General features: G+C 39.5%; 1 protein-coding gene across 1 annotated transcript in view; it reads right to left on the reverse strand.

Moving 5' to 3' along the window:
- Positions 1 to 1,528: 1,528 nt before the first annotated feature.
- The window catches only part of znf608 (zinc finger protein 608), a 65,758-nt gene continuing 45,402 nt past the window's right edge, over positions 1,529 to 21,884 (reverse strand). The window contains exons 6-11 of the mRNA XM_042420434.1: positions 13,616 to 16,088; positions 12,119 to 12,596; positions 10,384 to 10,553; positions 8,109 to 8,256; positions 5,854 to 5,910; positions 1,529 to 2,209 (exon numbers count right to left, since the gene is read on the reverse strand). Of these exons, the coding sequence (XP_042276368.1) occupies positions 2,190 to 2,209; positions 5,854 to 5,910; positions 8,109 to 8,256; positions 10,384 to 10,553; positions 12,119 to 12,596; positions 13,616 to 16,088 (3,346 nt within the window). The 3' untranslated portion in view covers positions 1,529 to 2,189. The remainder of the gene's footprint in view (positions 2,210 to 5,853; positions 5,911 to 8,108; positions 8,257 to 10,383; positions 10,554 to 12,118; positions 12,597 to 13,615; positions 16,089 to 21,884) is intronic.

A 21,884-nucleotide genomic window follows, 5' to 3' on the forward strand; every position in this document is an offset into this window, starting at 1 on the left:
GAAAATGTGGGCATTTTACTTCAAGGACAACTCCAGTGTAAGATACAGTGTACTGCATCACTGTATTGCTTTCCATTGTTGCAGATGGTTTTCCATCTTGTATCGTGCCAAATGGCATTTTCTAATATTTCATTATCTTATTTAAAATAAATATTCTGAGAGAAAAAACATCTAATGTTATGACTTGATCCCAGCCAAGAAGAGTGATTCAATTTGGAGCTGTTAACGTGTAAAACGTACATTTAATTTCGTTGTTATTTGAACATTTTGGTTTGATTTGGGCCTGTGTCTGGTTGGGTTTTGGCTGACAGGAAGTGGTTCTGAGCGTAACCACAGAGAACATTAGTTGTCAAGTTTTATTACAGAAAAGAAAACTAGAAAATCCTCTTGTGTTCCCAAACGGATTTCTTCTTGTGTCTTTGTCATTAGAAACTCTGTTTTCTTTGCTGTTTGAAATTAAAGGGGAATTATTGAGCCTTATTGGTTTGGCTTGAATGATTTAAAAATGTTCTTGGTTGGTAGTATTTTATGCTCCAAACTAAATCAAATTTAGCAGCTTCTCAAACTGCGAGCCAATGCTTTTATACATGACTAAAAACAATATACTTGAATAAAACTGGTGTGACTCTATGAAGTAAAACAAAAATCCTCTGGCCAGTGTGACTGACCAACAATGAAGCTTCTTTTTGGTCATAAACTCACTATTTTTCCTGAGTGAACTTTCCAAATTATGTTTAGTTTTGAGTATGCTGCCAGCCTTTAGAGGCGATATTAAAGAAAGGGATATTAGAAAATGAGCAAAAACTCAATTTAACACTGGAATTGTCCTTCAGAGAAGAGGTACTGTGACTGCAGGTACATGTGCCCTTCATGTTCAAACAGATTCCTTTAGCATAAACTCACTAGCATTCCTCATTAGCATTCGTTCACCTATAGTTCCAGGTTGTACCTCAGATTTAAACATCATTTTTACATTGGAGACGTTTGCTGATCATTGATAATTAGATTCAGACAAAAGCCATTTTTTTTAGTTAAAATCCTGACGGAATTTTGTTTTTACGACTTGAATCGTCAGAAAAAGAGAAGATCTAAGTAATTAGGGTTCACCTTGTGATGAACATGAACATCTGTACCAAATTTCATGATAATTTCTCCAATATATGTCAAGATATTTCACTAGAGCATGCTGCTAGTGTGGCTAAAAAGTCTCAAATATAAAAAAAAACAGTACATAAGAGGCACAAACTGGAGCTAACATTCACATTGACCTTTTGGCTCTTACAAAAAGCTGTACATCATATATGCAACCTAAACAAAAACATCATTACACGTGCCTCCAGGACAAACTGCTGCATGAATCTAATAAAGATACTGCGGTTCTGGTTCTACTGGTTTTTTTCCCCCCACACCGGCCGCTGCTCCCCTGCATGGCTGATGGAGATCAACGTAGATTAGGATAAAGCATGTTAGTGCTCTGCCATGAATCTGTACAGAATATTTACACCACTGGGTTCCTACATGGCACTGGGCAGGTTGATGTGAAGGTTTACTCTCACATAAAGACAATACAATCAACATGGTTACGCTCAAGTACAGGTTAGTAATACAAATGTAGCGTCAGCACTATGGAAGGAGGAGGACCACTTCAATAATCATAATGATAATAATAAGGATAATAATAGACTTTTTAGCTTCCTAATGCTGTGTCCCAATAGGAGTTTTAAAAAAACGATCAACACTATTGGGATATGTAAGTCATCTTCAGTACATTCAGTCATATCATCATCATAATACACTACGATAAATGTGCATTTTATAAAGTTGACCACCGCTGCATGTGCGGCGTTCTGGGATGTTTCGTTTTATACGCACCGCCGGCTTCTGTCAAAACTCTGCAAAACTGAAAGCTTCAAAAGTCTGAGATTCTGGATTTATACAGATAGTTCCTCCTTCAAAAAAGTCCAGATCCTGCTCTCCATCTGTTTGTCTGCTCCTCTGTTTGGCCCGACTGCTCCTCAGTGGTGTGTTATAAAACAGGTGGTTGTCATTAGTAAGAAATGAAAGAGTTTTTTTTTCTTTTTTTTTTTCTCTTTGTTCTCTGCCTCTCAGCGAGGCGAAGCTTATTCAACACCATGGAATTGATGTCTGATAAATCTGCCGTTCCTCATGTGAGACGTCGTCACATGGTCCTACTTCTTCCCTTCGCTCTCTGCGGAGACAAGAAGACATAAAAACACACAAAAGCTTTCAGTCTCATTTTGTCTGTTCAGCTCAGGAGCTCCAGTCAGGAATAAAGCTTTGTTCAGACTCAATGTGAAGTATGAGGGGGTACGATTGTGTCATAATTCGACAAAATTAGTCCAATTGTGCAACTTCTGTGTTAGTCGAAGAATGTTTCAGTTTGAAATATTTGCACTTAGGAAAAGAACAGAAAGAACTGAGACACCTGACAAGTTTTAAAATCAGTCAAAGTCAGAGCTAAAACTCAGACAGACTGCAGAGTGGCTGTTAGTCAGATACATCTAACACTGGTGCAACGGCTTTTTGTAGAAAATAAACACAGACTGCAAAAAACACTTTAACGGTCAAATTCATGCACATGCACATATCTTCCTTGTCAAAACCTGGCGCCTACATTACCCACAATGCAACTGGACTGCTGACTGGGTCAAGGTGTCATCGGATAATTCGTAATTCATTTGTAATTCAAAAACCAAATAACGGTAAATCTGTTATTTGTTTCAAAACAAAAAAAACGTTTTTGGTGTCAGAATCAAATAACGAAAAACCAATCAAACCCGGCCCGTGTTCGGTTTTTGCCGATTCGTTTTATCGTTATTCCTTTTTTGATTGAATATCCAGCAGGTCTGCGGACATTCAGCCAATTCGTTTTTGCATTTGAAACCAAAAACGGAAGTCACAGGGGGTTTTCCCTTTTTTCATTTTAAACCAAAAACGAAAAACGAAATCACGTGATCTATTCCTTTTTTGTTTCCATAACAGAAAACCAAATTCAAAAGGCAATTTTGGTTTCGAAATCAAGTATTTTTGTCAGTTTTGTACGATAGCGAAGCGGCTACATTAGCCTACCCATGATCCTCAGCGACCGTTGCTATGGTGAAGACGCCAGCGACAGCCGCGCGCGTGTGTAAACGGGATGAAGACGGGGTTATAAAACTGAACTTTACATTTCACATCCTTCATTTAAGCCCTACACTTTCACTGTCGTAATTTTCATCAAAGTGGACTTTAGATTGTTCATTTTATTCAACCTCCACTGTTATATAATGTAATTATTTATTCATTATTTATATTTAATTTATTCTCTTGTCACCTTCACATATTTCATACACTTCGTTTCTTTGTCCATAGCACACATTATTTTCTTTACAGTTCAATGTACAGTAAAGTAAGTTGATCCCGATCATAACCAATAATCTGCAGTACTATATAATGTTATACTGACTATCTGTTGAGGCTGTCGCTGGCGTCTTCACTATAGCAACGATCGCTGAGGATCATGGGTAGGCTAATGTAGCCGCTTCCGCTATCGTACAAAACTGACAAAAATACTTGATTTCTAAACCAAAATTGCTCGGTCTTTTGAATTTGGTTTTCTGGATTTTCGTTGGGAAACTAAATAGTAATAGATCACGTGATTTCGTTTTTCGTTTTTGGTTTAAAATGAAAAAAGAAAAAAACCCTGTGACTTCCGTTTTTGGTTTCAAACGCAAAAACGAATTGGCTTAAAGTCCGCAGACCTGCTGGATATTCAATCCAAAAAGGAATAACGATAACGAAAGCGGGCCGGGTTTGATTGTTTTTTCATTATTTGATTCTGACACCAAAAACGTTTTTTTGTTTTTTTGTTTTGAAACAAATAACAGATTTACCGTTTTTTGGTTTTTGAATTCCAAATGAATTACGGATTATCCGATGATACCCGGACCTGACAGTCTGGAGATCAGTCGAGATTCACCAATTGAGATGCTTCCTGAACAAGAGAATGTGGTCCTCAAGTTACAAACTGTGATTTTACTAACAGTATGTCAGCAAAATGAACAGAAACAATAACTCTGCTGCATCTTATAAACAGTACTCATGTATAAATGGAGCTTTAGTGAAAGTTCAGTCAGGACACTCTCTTTTACAAGCTCAGGTCTGTAGTTTTATCTCTCAAACCATCTGTCATCCCCCATCTCTCACACAGGCTCACTCATCATTTCCTTGCTGTCATTCCCCAGGGCATCAACTGAGACATCAGCTGGTCACATCAGCTGGTCACATCTAACCAATAGCACGGTGACACATCTTCACTGTCAGCCTATCTTTGCTGCTTGTCTTTTTAAATATGTCTTCTCCCTCCCTGCCTCGGTGCTGTCATGCTGCCGTTATGCGTCTTCACAGATTAATCGATGCATCACTTCATCAACCTCACTTTTGACAAGACTTAATCATCAGTATCATCCATATAATAAACTATTCTTTTTGCTTTTCATCAACGATAGGTGATGAAATTTGAAAACTAAACTAAAAAAGGCCTCAAGAGGCACCTGTGCACTAGCTGGAATTACACATCTGCAGAGGTTTTGTGCAAGGAACATAAAACCAACGCAGCAGATGTTACTCAAAGGTTAAACTTTTAAATCTTTCTACCAAACATTCTTTTCCTATGATCACACGTAATGTCTCGTTATCTCTGTAATCACCCAAATTGGTTTCCTCTCAGCCTTGAGAGAAACAGAACATAAAAGGCGAGATGATATCATGTATCTACACATACAGTATGACCAGCCTTTGTTATTTTCAGATAATGACATAATTAAGTCATAATTGCAAGAAAAAGCGGTTTGTTTTCACAAGATAAGCAGATTGTTTTAGTGATTTTCAGATATAAGAGCTGGAAAAAAAAACCAGTAACCATCACTGCTTTTGGCCTCTGTGCAAAACTGCTGTTATTCTTCTTCATTTCTGTGCTGTTTCCAGTGTCAACATCACTCCTGTCTATTAATCTCCTCTATTTCACAGCAATTACCATTTATAGATAACTGCAGTCTTTGCTTCACTAAGGTAATCATCACATTATGCTCTTTAACTGCCTGGCAGGCTCCCTCTGCATTACTTCACACTTTGAAACAAAAGGCAGTGATGTATGGCCTATATAAAAAAAATATATATATATGGAAAACACTGCAGAGTTGGTAACGAGCTGCTGGGTGATAATTTAAGCAACGAGCCTCAGAGAGTCGAATAAGCACTGAAGATTCAGATATTAGATTTATTGACCCAACAGACGACCCGAAGATGAAACAGTTTCCAGCTCGTTTTGCCCTCAGTTTCCATTTTATGAAAGAAAGATTTTATTTTATAAGGTGTAAACTTATAAAAAAGGAGGATAAGAGGATAATCTATGAGTCTGGGATATATTACATATATAAAGAAGATGCAGTAGCTTAAACAGATACCACAAGAGGCTAAATTGGCCACTATAGAGGACGTTAGTGGAGCCTTACATGCTGCTTTTATATATGTTTTTATCTTGTTTTTATTAAGTCAACACTGTTAAAAATGTACCTTTTAATAAAATACCTTCAGTTTATAATCTTAATGATTTCATACTCACTTTAATCATTTACTTTATCACATTTATTAGGGATTTATCAAGTAGACACAGCAGAGAGCAGAGAGCCAATGACTGAACCAGTACAAGGTTTGATTGATACATCATATTACTGATTGGAAGGACAAACACTCCCTGAGCTCCTCAAAAGTATCTAAATCATTAAGGACCAACAGGAAACTGGAGGAGCAGAGGATAAATATGTGTGAGAGTAGTTTTTAGAGGTAACGTACCAGTAGAGGAGTGTCCCGACACCTGCTGAGTGGAGACCAGCGACCTGGAGCTCAAACCTTCAACATACAGAGAAATAAACACACAATGAGAAAATCTGACATGAAACCAGAGCTGCAATGAACAGTTGATTAGTTATCAACTATTTTGATAATCGATTAATTGTTTGGTATCGTTCTTTAAGTAAAAAAAACAACAAATTTTCTGGTTTCAGCTTCTCACATGTGAATTTGTTGTAGTTTTTATGAGAATAAACTGAATATCGGGGACAAAACAAGACATTTGATGATGTCGTCTTTGGCTTTAGGAAACAGTGATCGTCATTTTTCACCATTTTCTAACATTTTATAAACCAAACAACTAATCAATTAATCAAGAAAATAATCAACAGATTAATAAATGAATGAAAATAATCGTTAGTTGCAGCTTTACATGAAACATATGACCTTTAATCTCAAGAACACAGAGAGTAAGACTAAACAAAACACCAGATCAGCTGTAAAACTGATATTTTACAAACACTGAACAACGGTTTATCCCATGATTCATAGTCACACCAGTGCTTTTAAAACCTCTTAGGAACATACAACAGTGAAGAACAAAAGTTGTGTAGGAAAAAATAGTAGTCGAACATGACTCCTCTAATAACAACAAAAAGCCAAACATTTTAGCAGAGATGGAAGACGCCAGTAAAAACTGCATTAAACACACTAAATGCTCAATATGACATCAGGAAGACTTGAGTCATTCATGATAATCAATAGCTAATTCTAGTGTGGTGTATTTTCATTAAAAGTCATTGGTGTGCTTAAAGACAATATTAAGCCATGCAGATTGATTTTATAAGTTTATAAGCAATAAGGGCTAGTGTGATACAATTTGTATTGGTGTAGTTATAATCTCATGAACCATATTTAATCACACTGTACGTATAGAGGCACGATAGAAGAATCATAATCATACACTGGAGAAATTTGAGTGTGTTTGTATTACATGTCACTTTGCTTGGGTCTGCTAAAGTCTTCACCTTTTAAAAAAAAATACCCTCTGAAGGAGATCAAGAAATAAGGGTGTAAAATGACTAGAATAACTTATAAAAAATAAAAGGACAGAAGACAACTTGGCAATAATGGTGTAAAATGATTCCCAATACTTATATAAAAAAACTGGATATAATCAGGTAGAATTGAATATGCCAGTACATATCCTCAAACAGCTCAAAACCTGTTTTGAAGAGTTTTGACCAACAACGAGTGACGGAGATAAAAGATACATAATAATTGGTCAAAAATTAGGGAGGGTGGATGATAAGGTGTGACCTAAGCCGACCCAAGGGCATAAAAACAATGCCCCAAAGAAAAACCTTTGGAGCGATTTGGTTCTTTGTAAAAGTGCTACTTGCTCTCCTTTCATGCCGGCATTAAAGAACACTTTGCTGCTTGGACCTCTGACTCCCTTTTTATTTTCAAGAGAGAGTTTTTTGCTCTGGTATCCATTTCTGCAACAATTTGATACAAAACTAGCTAGTTCCAGAGGAGGATGTTTTCAAATTGACAGCCAATCAAATGATCTTTGTGACTAAACCTTGTAGACCTTTAGTGATCCTGGCAGGATAAATAATAACCGATAAAGCTGCTCTGAATCAGCAGCAACGTGACGTTTATCTCAGTTAGAACTTTTCTTCTATAAAAACACTTTGAATTACAACCTGCTCACATCTTTATCTCTGTTCCAAGAAACTCTTCTCATAATCGAAGATATTAACATTTTCCAAACAGGTCATTTTATATGTAAAATACACTTTAAGGAAGGAAATGTTCCAGATCATTTCAGACTAACTCAGATTCATTCTTACTCAAATAGACAATCATCTAATCTTCATCTTCATCTTCAAGTAGAGGTCAATTCCAATCAGATAAAAGGGTCCAAATTTATGGAACTACTTTTCTCAGCGGATTCAAATTTCTTTGTCCTTAAAGTCCTTTAGAGCATCATTTAAAAAGACTTAAGTTTTGTTTTTTGTTGTTATTTTTCTTAATAGTCTGAATTTGTCTTCCTTGTATATTTATATATGTGTGTATTATTTAGAGGTCATCAGTCTTCTCCCTGCATGTTGATGTTTTTCTTGTATATATACTGAATGTGTTTCATTTCAACCAGCATAAATAAATAAACTCAAACTCAAAGTAAATAAGATGCTTTTTTTTTCGTCACATTTTGCCAGTTTTGGGTCTCAGTGCGACACACTCGGCGGTACCTTGGTAGATGTCGTACTGTCCTGACATCAGGTTGTAGCTCATACCCAGGTGTGTGTGATGGTGTGTGTGGAGGTGTCGGGCGAACGACACGTGGTTCCTCTCTCGCTCCGTCTCTCTCTCTCCCTCGGGGGAACCCTTCTCACCGGGCTGTGTGAACACGAACACACACACACACACACACACACACACACACACACACACACACACAAACACACACACACCTGGATTTACACTTTTCTTCTTCTGATCCAGAAAACTTTTCATTTGTGTTGCACGTTAATGAAACAAATCACAAACACACACATTAATTACATTTAAGGGTATTTATGTGACTTGATGCCTCTGAGATGTGGGAAAGAACAGTGATTTGATGTCTTGATGAAATAATGAATAATTCAGTAATAAAAGCTGAGTAACAACTAACACTGAGGGGATGTAATGAAGTTTAATTATATATAAAATGGTGTAATTCTTGTGACTTTGTGCAACATTAATCACATCATGTTTTTTGTAATATGTATATTTTCATTTTCACTTTGAGAAAATGAAGACTGTGATAATTAGTCATGTGACTCAGATGTATTCATCACACCTGTGAGTACTCAGCAGTCGTACTGAGCGAACCTGAAGAAGCTACAGGCGAAACGCGTTGTTCGCTCTTAATAAAGTCACAGTAAAGTCGTCACAGTGTGCGATGGTTAATTTTGATTTTCTCCTTATATGTTTCTGCGACCGACCAGCACCTGTCTGAAGATACCTGCTGTGTATGAGGAGTTCTGTCCTTTTATACCACTCAGGAATGTTTAAAGGTCTTTAACTGTATCTTTCATGTCCACAAAACATTTCTGACTGTATTGAAAGTAAAAAAAACCCAAAATTTTCTCCACAAATTCAAAGTCAACACATTTTCTTCAGGATGAATTTAGTCCCTCAACTGCTAACTTAGCTTCTTCTACTGTGAGTCTCCATGATTGTTACATTACACTTAATTACTACACTACAAAAACCTTGTAGACAGAAGAAACTTGTAAACATACTTGATATGATTCATCTGCTTTAGTGCTACACGAGCAGATAAAACTGTATCATCTGCAGTGAATTAAAGTAAAAAGCAGCTGTTGATGGTGATGGATTATTTATCCAAGTGTCAGAAAGTCTCAAGTTGCTACAAGTTGAAACTAATTTTGTACTTTAATGAGTAAAAATCCCGACAACTTCCTGGTAAATACAAAAAAAATATCAAAAACATTGCGGTGTGTCTTGTAAAATGCTCATGAGTGAAGTTAAAGGTTCTGAACTTTTAATAACTGGACTAAAACGAACAAAAACGTGTTTTCTGTCAAACTCCAAAACTATTTTGATTTTTCATATTCTGCCAAACAACGAAATCATATAACTTATTTCTCTTCTTGCGTTTATAAATGTGTTTGGGGTGATGAAGTTGTTTTGTTTGTTGTTTACAACAGTTATGAGGTTTGAAAGGTTTATTGATTTAATATTTAATATTACAGGTATCGGAGTGTCACGCTGGTTTAAAGTATGTTGTTAGAGTTTGTTCTTTATTCTTGGAAACTCCAACAAAAAAATCATTTTCAATAGAAATGTAGCTGCTCAGAGTGACTGCTTATAGAACGAAAAGTACAAAAAGCAATTATTAACAGTATTGATTCAGCATCCACCTTTTACAAGCAGGGATTTTAACTTTTGGTTCCTGTTGTGTTTGTCTTTAAAAGCTCCTGAAAACTTGGTTTCAAATCCTACATTTAGTAACATTCAATATTAATTCAGAATTTTTCAAGTCATTAAGCTTCAAAGTTTTCTAAATTCGTAGATATTATTTATTAAGAGTTTAACACTCAAAACACAGATTATCTGAGGCTAATTGGATTAGATTTGATTAACAGTGACCTGCGAGCAAATATCATCACATTTTGATTCAAATATTTAAATATTGCTAAATCCTGATTGGTTTGGAAGTGTGTGACTTTTTCTAACTGAGCTCCACCCACTGCAAACCAGCGAGAAGAGCACAGAGAAAAAAATGCAGAAATTTCTCTTATGAAATATCCACATTTGTTCTAACTTTGGCAGGAAAGTGTATCTTCATCACTTATAGTAAGAAGCTGACTGAGAAAATATGATGTCAGAACTTTTAATCTTCTTCTCTGTCGTATGATTTTTGGGTTTGTTCATCAGGAAACATCAGATATGTGTCGTATGAAGGAAAACAAATATCTGCAGGGTGGATGTGACGGTAAAGTGAGCGGTGCTCACAGCGGGTGATTTTCCGTGGTACTGATGGCTCTGCTGCTGCAGCAGCTCCATGGCCGAGGACGAGGACGAGTCGCCGCTCTGCTTGCCGCTCACCGCTCCTCCTCTGCTGGGCGGATTCACCTCCGACTCCTCCCTGCCCGCTGTCTTACCGTACAGAGGGTAGTGGAAACCTGGAGGACACATTTACAAGTACAACACATAGTTACTTTATACGGACCTCTAAAAGACGGAACAAGAAGGACATTTTGAAGCTTTTAATAGCACTGCTGGGGGCTGTATAAATATCAGGGAGTTTGTCTTTAATGCTTGTGGGAGTGCTCTGATAACTGTTCAGCACTTTGGTTAACTTGTGTTGTTCAATCTCAGAAAGTAACTATGCATGACTTTAAGTGAATTAGGTGCTGAATGCACTTTGCAGCACCTTGACTGAGACTTTTTTTTCTTTCGTTGTTTGCATTTTATTTAAAAAAAAAACAAAACTGATTCTATGACTCAGAGGCTGCTGCAACATATATTTTCATACTTTAAGTTAAAAAAAAGCCCCTGAATTTCCATGAAAAGCTGTTTAATTATCAAATGCCAGGCCATCATTATAAATAAGAAACTGTTCTTAATGTCTTGCTTGGTAAAAAAAAACAGGTTAAATAAAATAAAAAAATAAAATAAATAAAGATGCAATTCAAGCAGTGGCTTATCTTACTTGGTAAGGTTTAAGGGGTTCATCCAAAATTAATGCATTATAACATATTAAAGGTGCTATATGTAAGAATTTTAGTTTAAAACATTCAAAAATGAACTAAAATTATCATCAGAATGTGAAGAAATAACAGTTTTGATGTAACGTCAAAGACATCTATGTATTGTGTTGTAACTAAAGTTAGACCTATGGGATGGACTGTGCATTTCCTTGTTTCTTACTGAGATGGACACCCCAATTCTTCATATAGTACCTTTAAGGAGTTTTAACTTAATGAATGCATTAAGGACAGGTTTAAGGGGTTAACTCCCCTAAATTTTCACTATAATTATAAAATTAACAATTTAACATAAAATAAATGGCTTTGATACTATTTGGTACATTTTAAATGCTACTTACCCCGTAATACACAAAAAAACACCTTAATATATTAAAAACGACTCTCTCCAAATCATTTAGAACATGTTGATTAAAAACATTATTTATGGGGAAATTAATCATATTTAAGCATATTTAATAATAATAACAGATTCGGTTTTGACAGTGTTGCATTGATTCATTAACATTCATGCTTCTCAATCCACTGACAGCAGATTGTCTATATGGACACACAGTTCACAGGGCTGTTTTCCAGAAATGCAAGAACAAACTCTTCAAAATTGGATCTTAAATTTTGACAGATTGGTATTGCATAACAACATTCTGTAATTATGTAATACCATTAAATGTTTGTCACCTAATTATATTATATAGTCAGCTATCACCGCTGTTAAAAAGTCTGCTTTGTAAAATAGCAAGTGTGTGGCTAGTAGCTAGCTAGCAACCCCAAACTATTGGCTGAGCAGAGACAAAAGCTCAGAAGTAGACACAAGTTTGTTTCAGTAACCTGCATTTTTACACATATTTACCTTATCAGACAGTTGCAGACACACTACAGTAAACTTTCCTCTTCCGTTCTAGGCAAGTTGATAGAAATTTAAACACTGGATACTCTATATTGATACCAGCTGGTCGGTGGTGGGTCCCTTCGACTCTTACCTGGGTAATTGTGGACCAGGGTTGGGGACACGCCTCTGTAGGAGCCCCCACTGCTCTCACACATTGCCAGGTAGGGCGGGTAAGAGGAGTGCTGGTACTGGATGTAGGGCTGCTGGGGGGTCATGGGAGGAGATACCGCTGCCCGGGCGCTCTGGGACTCATCAGACAACCCTCCGATTGGCTCCTGGCCCTGATCCTCCAGCCCTTCCAGCCTGTCGGAATCCTCCGTGTCGATGGCGGGCAGGAGATCGTGGGATCCATGGAACCTGGCTTTTTTAGCATCGCAGCTCACCATGCCTCCTCTCTCTCCTCCACCTCCTCCTCCTGAAGTCAGCTTGGCCCCGGCAGGCTCCACGGTAGCTCCCCATTCTTTTCCCCTCTCTGCTTCACCCTCCTCAGCCTCCTCCCCATGTTGACTCTGTAGCTCTGAGTATTTGCTGTGAGCCAGGCGGTGAGCCCAGGCCGGGCCGTCTGAGGGCTAGATCGATGGGGACAAGTGTTGGTGCTAGTTGCAGTGTTTCCCCTATAATTCTTTGTTAACAGTGGTGGGTGGGAGTCATTTTGGGGTGAGTTCAACTTCGGTCCACGTCTCTGTCCCAGTTTTTGTTTATATGGCCAGTTGCAGGGCTAAAACTAAAAACCTTTTTCATGATAAATCTAAATGTTAGCCCTTAAGCGTTTTGTGTTTTTTGGAGACAAAGCAAGGCTAATTTATGACTTTCATTTGTGCATTTTCTTTTTAGCAGGGGTGGAGAATTTCTTGCTGCGGCGGCCCACCGCTGCTGAATGACTATAGAGGAAACACTGTGTACTTGAGTGAACAGAGCCATAGACAGACCATCTATCACTGGCTCTGGATGTGATGTTGATGAAGGATGACGACGTTTCAACAGCAGGCGGCCATTCAGAGGTGGGATGTGAGGAGTGTGGCGTCCCTCTCAATGACACGAATCAAGACATGTCTCACACATGATCAACTGCAGAATTTAGGCCAAACTGAAGGAAAAAACAACCTAACCTCCCCAGACACGGCTTTCATTCAATTCATACAACCTTTTTACATGACCCAGCATGGCTAGAGTTAGCGGTTAACTGCATCGTGAGATGACATGGTTAAAAATCTGTACAAGCTTTCTGAAAAAGCAGCTCATATCAAAACCAACACTCGTGTATTAGAAAAGTTTCTTTTGTTTCCGTATGTGTTTATGTTTTACATTTACAGCTAAAGTTGGAATTACATATTTCCCCCATTAATTCTCACTCTAAACATTAAAAACATTTGCATCCATCAAATCAAACCACACAATGACTGAAGTAGTATGTCAAAATAGAGCTACAGCACCACAGAAGCCGCATGGTCTTTGTTATTAGCACCCATTGGTTTAGCTGTACACAACGTAGGATTAATCTCTTTGTGACACTCAACAACAGTCATTAAAGCACACCAACAACATCATCAGCGGCGGCGGCAGGTTATAGACAGAGGGAGAAACTTACACTGGAAAAGGAAACATTTGAGTCCAGATCTGTCTGACTGTTTGGGTTGTGGAGTGATGAAGAAGAGGAAGAGGAGGGTGACTTGATGTCATCACAGTCTTTCATCGAGACCTGGTGCTGGTCCACCATGCCACCGTGCACCGCCTTTACGCCCAGACTCTGTCCCCTTTCTCCCCTCTCACTCATCTCCACGTAGGACAGGACGGGTTTGGGACAGCACCCTTTAGTGCCGTCTGGACCTTTACCTAGCATGGGGCCACCGGCTGAACCCCCAACTATGTGTTTAATATCCTCCCCGTCTCTCACCCCCTGTCCCCTCTCGCCCCTCTGCTTGGCACCAGACGTCTGGTCACAGCATTTGGAGGCCAGTAAAAGTTTCTGGTCCATGTACAGTCCTCTGGAGTACTGGCCATAGTACAGCGACTGGGCCAAGGCAGTCTGGGTCTGACTCATAGCCAGCTGGAGCTGAGACTGAGGTGGCCCGTCGCCTTTTTTTGAGTCTGAGAACTCATGGGAGAAGCTTTTGTCATCCTCTTTCACTTCTTCCTTTCTGTCTTTCCCTTTGCCGTCGTGGGCAGAGCTTTTGTGGAAAACAACGCTGCTGCTGTTTTGCCTGTCCGACTGCATGTACCCCTGTAGGTAGTAGGGCTCATAGCTGTGGTAGTACGGAGACTGGGGGTCTTTCGATGGAGGGGCAGATGCTGTGGGCGGGGTTTTACCAGAGTTACCGTGGTTACTGTTAGAGCTTACCTCAGAAGAGGCAGAGGAGCTAGACTTGGATCTGAGTCCATCCGAGCGACATTCAGAAGACACCCCATCGTCCCCAGCATCTGAGATATCAGAGTAGGCTGGGCTGTTGTTCTTGCTGCTGCTGTCTGCTGTTGCTAGGCAACTACCACTCGCATCAAGTCGCGATGAACCGCCAATGGAGGGACTTGGGGCGTTGTCTGTGAAGGTGTAGACCTTGTCAGCCTCGGCACGGATACTGGCCATTCTGCTCTCCTGGCTCTCCGTCAGCCCGTTCATTACATCCTGCTTACTGAGGTGCTCCTTCAAAAGGCTTCCAGAAATTTCCTTGACACCCATTTTAGATCCACCACCACCATCTTCCATTTTGATTCCGCTGCTGTCACCATTAGGCGTCCTAATTGGTGCATCTTTGTTGTGTTTGTCTTTTAGCCTTCGTTTCTCTTTCTTCCTGGTCTCTTTGCTGCAGGTAACCAGGGTGGCTTTGACAAGGCTTGGCTCAACAACGATGCTCAGCTTTGGTTTGATGGGTTTCAAGGGAAGGTTTTTACTGGTGAGGCCTACAGCTGCCATGGGTGAGGGCTGCTGTGAGGTGGCAGTATCTGCTGTGCCGGTTGGATATGATGTGTTGGGGATGGCAATCAGCTTGGGAGGAGCAGGGGCTGGAGCGATTGGCCGGTTGGTCCGCGACTTGGATAGCTTCTCCACCTTCCCATTGGCCTTCTTACCCTTGTCACACATGCCTCCCTTCTTGTCGATCAAACCTTCAGCTTCCAGCTTGGGCATCTCTACTGTGGAGTTCCTGTCTGGGACCATGCAGTTCTCCAGAACTACGGTCATGTTGGAGATGATGGGCAAGTTGCTGAGGTCATCGATCAGCCCATCTTTTAGCAGTGAGGTTCTTCTGGTTTTGGAGTTGGCTGTGGGGCTGTGGTCGGTGCTGAGGAGTAGCCGTCTGTTCTTAGGAGACCCCACTGTGGTCACCTTGTATAGAGGAGCAGGTTTCTTGGAGGAGCTGTTGGTATTAGTGCTGTTGTTTGTCTCTGAGAGGTCATATGTCATGTTGCTGATGGTGTCCTCACAGTCTGATAGTCGTTCCTCACTCTCCCCGTCCTTTATGGGCTCCAGCTCAGGCTTCCTCTGCTCCTCGACCTCCAGGTGTGCATGCGTCTGGTGGTAGCGCAGGCCGTTGATGTGCTTGTAGCGTTTAGTGCAGTTGGGGTGGGGGCAGTCAATGAGAATGGGTGGGGGAGGTGGTGAGGAGGCACAACCTCCTCCGGGGTCCATGAATGAGGGGTCTGATTTGCCCTGCGGTGTGGATGGGGCGCTGCGGGATTTGGCTCGGATCCGCTTCCCATTCCCGTTTTTAATGTCATCAGAGGAGACCAGGCTGAGGTCCAGTTCCGCCGGTGGTTTGTTCTTTCGCTTACCAGAGGAGAGGGAGGCAGCGCTGTTGGCAGGTTTCACCTCTTCAACGGTGAAGAAAGAAGGAGGTGTTCGGCAGTTGCTGTTGATGAGTTTCAGGCTGCCTCTCCGTCCCTTGCTGTGGATGGGCGCAGCCGTTCCTGCAACACCCCCTCCACGACTCCTGTGCTGCGATAGACCCCTGACTTTGACAGCGGGGGCCGGCTCAACGCAGGGCCGCTCGGCCATGGTCAGTCGCATCCTTTTCCCCCGACCACGCCCACCTGGCATCTCAGGGTCACTGGAGGGAGACTCACAAAACCTGGACGAAGGGAGACAAAAACAAAGAGAATTCCTCTTAATAATCACTTACTGACAACCTGAGAATACTGATTTAGATGTGAGACGTATCGTATCGTATCGTCACATTTTATCATATAATTTCACATCATATTGTTCAACATCAAGTACATCATATCATATATCACATCTTATTGTCACATCATGTCGTATCATATTGCATCACATCGTATTGCTCTGGGTCTTATGGGTCTTGTCATCTTATCATATATTGTCATTTTTCAATTATTGTATCTTTTCATATTATATTGTTTCACATTATGTAATTTTACATTGTATCACTTTACATCATATAACACTGTTTTGTATCACGTTGCATTGTATTGTTTCACATCATATCATTTTATATCATATCATATTGTGTTCTGTTGTATTGAGTTCATAAAAGCTTTTCAAATCCTGTTGAATAAACTAAAAAATACCATCAAGCTGAACACAAGGCTGTTTTTCTTGTAGCTGCTGTTGTTCTTCAAAGGTTTTAACCCAAGAAAAACTTGTTCATATCGTCACCCAAATTGAACTCCATCAGACAAAACCTTGGAAGATAACAGATTATCATTTAAGGCTCATGTGGACCACTTTACCCAGACGTCAAGGATAAAAATTGATTTTTTTCTGTACAAAGTCTGCTTCTCTTTTGATAACAGAAAAAAACCTGTACAATCCACAGTTATCTCTGTATTTGATATGGGGACATTTTGTATTCACATGCCGTCCCTTCTACTTTGAAGTCTTTTGATGTTGTTTACCACAGTGGCTTGCATCTTAATACCGGAGATACTTTTCCACACTCACCAATTGTTATTTATATCAAAACCCTGTCTGCTGAGATGAGGAAAATGCATTACTTCATATGTATTTATAGTGTAACTCTATCTGTTTTAGAAGCTAGACTCCGAGTCTTGTATCTGCACAGGCCTTGTCATGCATTCATTATGATACTGCATCACAGGATTGCTTGGTGTTGAAAAAACTCTGACCTTGGGAAGACTGTTTTGGGTTTTAATCACTTTATTAACGGAACAGACTGCAAAGCACGTCGAGGCTAGACTTTCCTGTCCCCCTCTGTGATTTTAAAACGATATCTCACATTTCCTATGATGTTTGTAATTGCATTTTTCAATCCGTGTGTCCCTGAATGTCACTGAAGCTGCTGGAACACGCGACTGAATTTTTCTGTATTTTCTTTGGCATTTCATGGATATTTGTTGTTCTCATGTCTCTGTTTGAAAAGCTATTTTGATTGAATGAGTGATGCAGCACAGACGATTTCCTACAATTTCACTTTTTCACGTTAAGCTGAAACACTGAGGCTCCTCAGTTGTTGTTTTTTTCATGTTTGTTCTATTTTGTGCTTTCGGTTACAGTTTCAATCAAAGACCAATAATGAATCATAAAAAAGGAAGAAATTTTATTCCATTACATTATATAATAAAACAACATCCAGTCGCCACCGACAGATATCCGCAGTGACAAGAGTCCAAATAGAAAAAGCAATTTATTCTCTGCTTTCTGAAATTAAGCTGTAATTGCCATGACAACAATCATTTTCATACAGGAGCAATAATTGAGAGGTTTCAGCCCTGCGAGGAGGGACTGTCACATTTTCCACTCAGCAATTACAAAAACCACTCTCCATTTGTGAAATAGTTGTGATGGAGAGTGGAGAGCGTTTTTGTTAACGCTCATTATAGAACAACAGCTGACGGCCCCGGAGCCAATTTAGCCTTTTTATAATTTTAACAACATTAAAGGGCAAGTCCATTACTTTTTTGTTTTTTTGAGGTTTTTATATCATTTTGTAGCCTCCCAATAGCGTTCCATATGTATTCAAATCTACGTGTGTTTTATCATCAAAATGCCATTTTCCCAAACTTTTTCCCACGTGACCTGTTGTAGGTTTCTGCATGATGATGCTGTTACATATAAACCCCCTATCCCGCCTAGCCAGTAGCCACAGAGACGGACTGAGCACTCACTGTTTCTGCTGATCTGCTAAACGTGCTAACCAGCGGTGGCTGATCAATAGAGGGTGCCGCACCACCACTCCCCACATGAAGAAGAATCACATAGATCTTCACTGAATAAGACTTTAAAAAACATATATAGCTAGTGAGTAAAATGTATAATCTGCAATAAAAATGTAGATTAAAAATGTTCTACATTGTCTAAAGATAGCGATAGGTGACGTATTTCTGGCCCGGGGCACAAGAATCTTTGCCCATTATCTCTTGTTATAAATTGTACATGTTCGCTCCTGTTCAGCACAAGAAACAGGAGCCTGTTGGGCGAATTTGTGTAGCATCCAAATGGCATTTATTTCAATGCAGCTGATTTACACACCGCCACCCAACATGTGGCAGCAGAGAGAGAGCGGCACGTCGTGGTACATCCGGTTACGTCTTTGATAAAACGTATCTGTATCTCAGCAGCTGCTGGCTAAGAAATGCCACACACCGGGCCCAGGTGAACCTCAGAGGGTACAGAGGTGAGATAGAAGCTAAATGTGTGGTGTTGGTCTTTTACAATAAACATAGTAGTGCTGTATTGTACAGAAATGTGGGCAACACACCTTACAGTAGACCCTTTATAATATAATAGTCTAGTCTTAGAGAGCTCCCTGCACTCAGCAGCTGTCTGTCCCTCTGCTCTGTCCAGTGCATTTATCAATCTGATATGTGATTTATCTCAGACACTCAGACTCGGCGCTGCAATATCACTCGTAGTATATTAGTACATCTGTATACACATCACTACTTTTTGCTAACGGCTGAGTGGGCATCCTTTAAAGCACTTTGAGAAGTGAGTGCTCTTTTTTCAGTTAATCAGACAAATAATCATCAGCAAATAAAGGCCAATAAGAATAACAATAACATGGTTAAACATGAGGGATTCAACAGGGAAATAAACTGAGCAGAAAGACTCAGAGTTAATTAGAAAATGCATCCAGGCATTTATTTTAAAAATTAAAATGATGACCCTGATTTTTGTTGTTGTTGTGATGAACAGAAACACAGTCGCTGTGCGTACAAAGGTGAGAAGAGCAATGTGTCCTATTTTTTTCTCTGTTGCTCTGTGTGCAAATCAACAAGCTGATCACAGTTCGGATTCAAAGTCGATGACGGGTAAATGCTTCAACATCTGGACACAAATACATGAACAAACCTGACTGTGATTGAGGCAGAGGCAACCGAACACAGGCGCTGCGTTTCTGACCGTGATGTAGTTCTGTTTCCTTATGTAAGATGTAAGACAGCACTGTCTATTTTAGTATTTTACCATAACTTCAAAGGAATGCTCCGCTGAACATCTCAGGACAGCTCTGACAAGTGTGTTCCTGTTTGTCGCAAGAAAAGGAAGCTGTGCGGGAGTATCTCTGCCTCTCAGACAGTTTTATCCAGAAACAGTTCATGATACCATACAAACATGACTCAATTCAACTACAATTTAATATTAATTAACAACATTTTATACTTTTACTTGTTTATGAATAAGTGTAGATGTTTTGAATAACTAAACTTGAAAAGAAATATTTCCTCAAAATGCTCCAAAAATGACATCTTCTGTTACATTATCAGTAGTAAATGTTAATGTATAGCTGAATGATATCTGCACGTGCCAGATAACTGCAACGTTCTTGGCTCAATTCCAGCAAAGGACCTTTGTTGCAGGTCATACCATGTCTCTCCCCAAGTCTCCTGTCTGCCTCTTCACTGTCCATTATCTAATAAAAGCATAAATGCCAAAAAAATAATCTTTAAAAAAAACCTAAAACAGTGGTAAACACGGGCATGGGTAACGTTTTAGCGTGTCCTCAAGGACAGTGATTTCTCTCACTGAAAATCTGCTGTCTGGGTATTTTTTACCTCAACTTCAGGGTCAGTTTCATCTTAATTTGATACGTTCGACATTATGTGGGCGCATGTCAAACAGTTTGTAGCTTCAGTTTTCGCCTTCATCAGGGAGGAGTTTGGGGCTGGATAGCTGGACTTTGAACCTCTCATGTATTAGTGTACATTTGGGTCACAGAGCTAACAATCACTTTTTTTTTTTTAAAGATAATTAGCACAGAAGGTCGTTTAAAAACACTTACAGTTCTGAAGGTATTTACAGAATCCTCAAAGACTTTTCTAACCATCTGGATTAAAAAAATCCATCTGCTGAATGATAAACTTGTTAAGATACTTTTTCATATCCAGGTAGCCGGCGGGCTGCCATCTTTGTTTTGATTTGGAAAGATAAAAATCTTTTTTTATCGTGCAGTGAATGAAATATTTTTTACATCCAGATGGTTAGAAAAGTCTTTGAGGATTCTGAAAATAATCAGAACAGAGGTAAGTGTTTTTAAACGACCTTCTGGGTTTGTTAAACATCACTGGTTAATAATCTTTTGGAGAAAAGGCTTGTAAAGAGCTGGCAGCAAAAGGAAGTTAAGTATTTTAAGTTAAGGCTGACGTGCTGAGGTAAGCGTATTGTGTCATTTCCTGTTGCCGACTGCATTTACTGACAGCGTTTTTGCTGTGCTCAACTCAACTATATTTGTGTGATTGCTGAAAGCTTCTTTTTCTTCCATACATTTTTACCTCTGCATAAAATGATGCTATGCTATGCTATGGCCTTCACAGTCACCAGATCTCAACCCAATTGAACACCTATGGGAGATTTTGGACTGACGTGTTAGACAGCGTTCTCCAACACCATCATCAAAACACCAAATGAGGGAAAATCTTTTGGAAGAATGGTGTTCATCCCTCCAGAAAAATTCAGAGACTGTAGAATTAATGCCAGGGCTGAGGAACACCATTCGGTTCTCATAAATGTTCTTCAAAGGTTTATTTATGATACAGGGCAGATGTGGGGAAACACAGAGCAGGGCAGGGCTAACGATGCTAGATGCAGGGCAGGTTTGCAAATGGGCAAAGCAAGCACAGGAACATAGAAGGGAACACAGCAAAAACCCCAAAACCAAGAAAAACACAAAACTCTTCATAATAAACCAACTTGCATGGAACCGCCACAGAATAAACATGAATACAACTCAGATACCCAAGCAACACTACAATCTCTCATCTGCAACAAAAAAACCCCCCAAAAACCCCAAAACACAAAAAGTCCAAAAACAGTCCATGACTGAAAGTCTATGGGAGGGATGTTTGCAAGGTGGTATCTCAAAAACTAAAAGTGCTTAAGTATTCATACTACATGGACAGGTGTCCCATGTGGAAATGCTTAACATATTAAAACATGGGACCAATAGCGCCACCATGAGGTCAGTTATTACGTGTTTTACATAACTCATGAACCGTGAGACGTATCAAAACAATATTTGCACAGTGTTTCTTCGACAATGCTGATTCAACTGATATATTTTCCACCATTTAGGATTTTTTGCTTCTGTTGGCACACATTTCATCTGATCTTCACCAAACTTGGTAAATACCATGTTTAGATGACCCTGGAAAAAACTTAGGAGTTTGTTTCTGGGTTTCACTTACTGTTTGTCTGTAATTGGTTGCCAAACTTTTGAAGGTGTGGATGATGCCCTTAACGAGCTAGAACTCGTCAATGCTAAATTGGATTGCAACCAAATTTGGGAATGTTCTACATAAAGCCACACTGAACAAGTGTGTAACATTTGATATAATTCTACCCACAGTAAAGTAACATTATAATATAATATTTCTGCAATTCTGTTGTCTAAATAAAAATAAATTGAAACTTGGTACACAAGTTCTGCATAAGACCAGGAGGCAGAGCT

Source organism: Thunnus maccoyii, chromosome 9 (assembly GCF_910596095.1).
Source record: "Thunnus maccoyii chromosome 9, fThuMac1.1, whole genome shotgun sequence".
Classification (NCBI taxonomy): Eukaryota; Metazoa; Chordata; class Actinopteri; order Scombriformes; family Scombridae; genus Thunnus; species Thunnus maccoyii.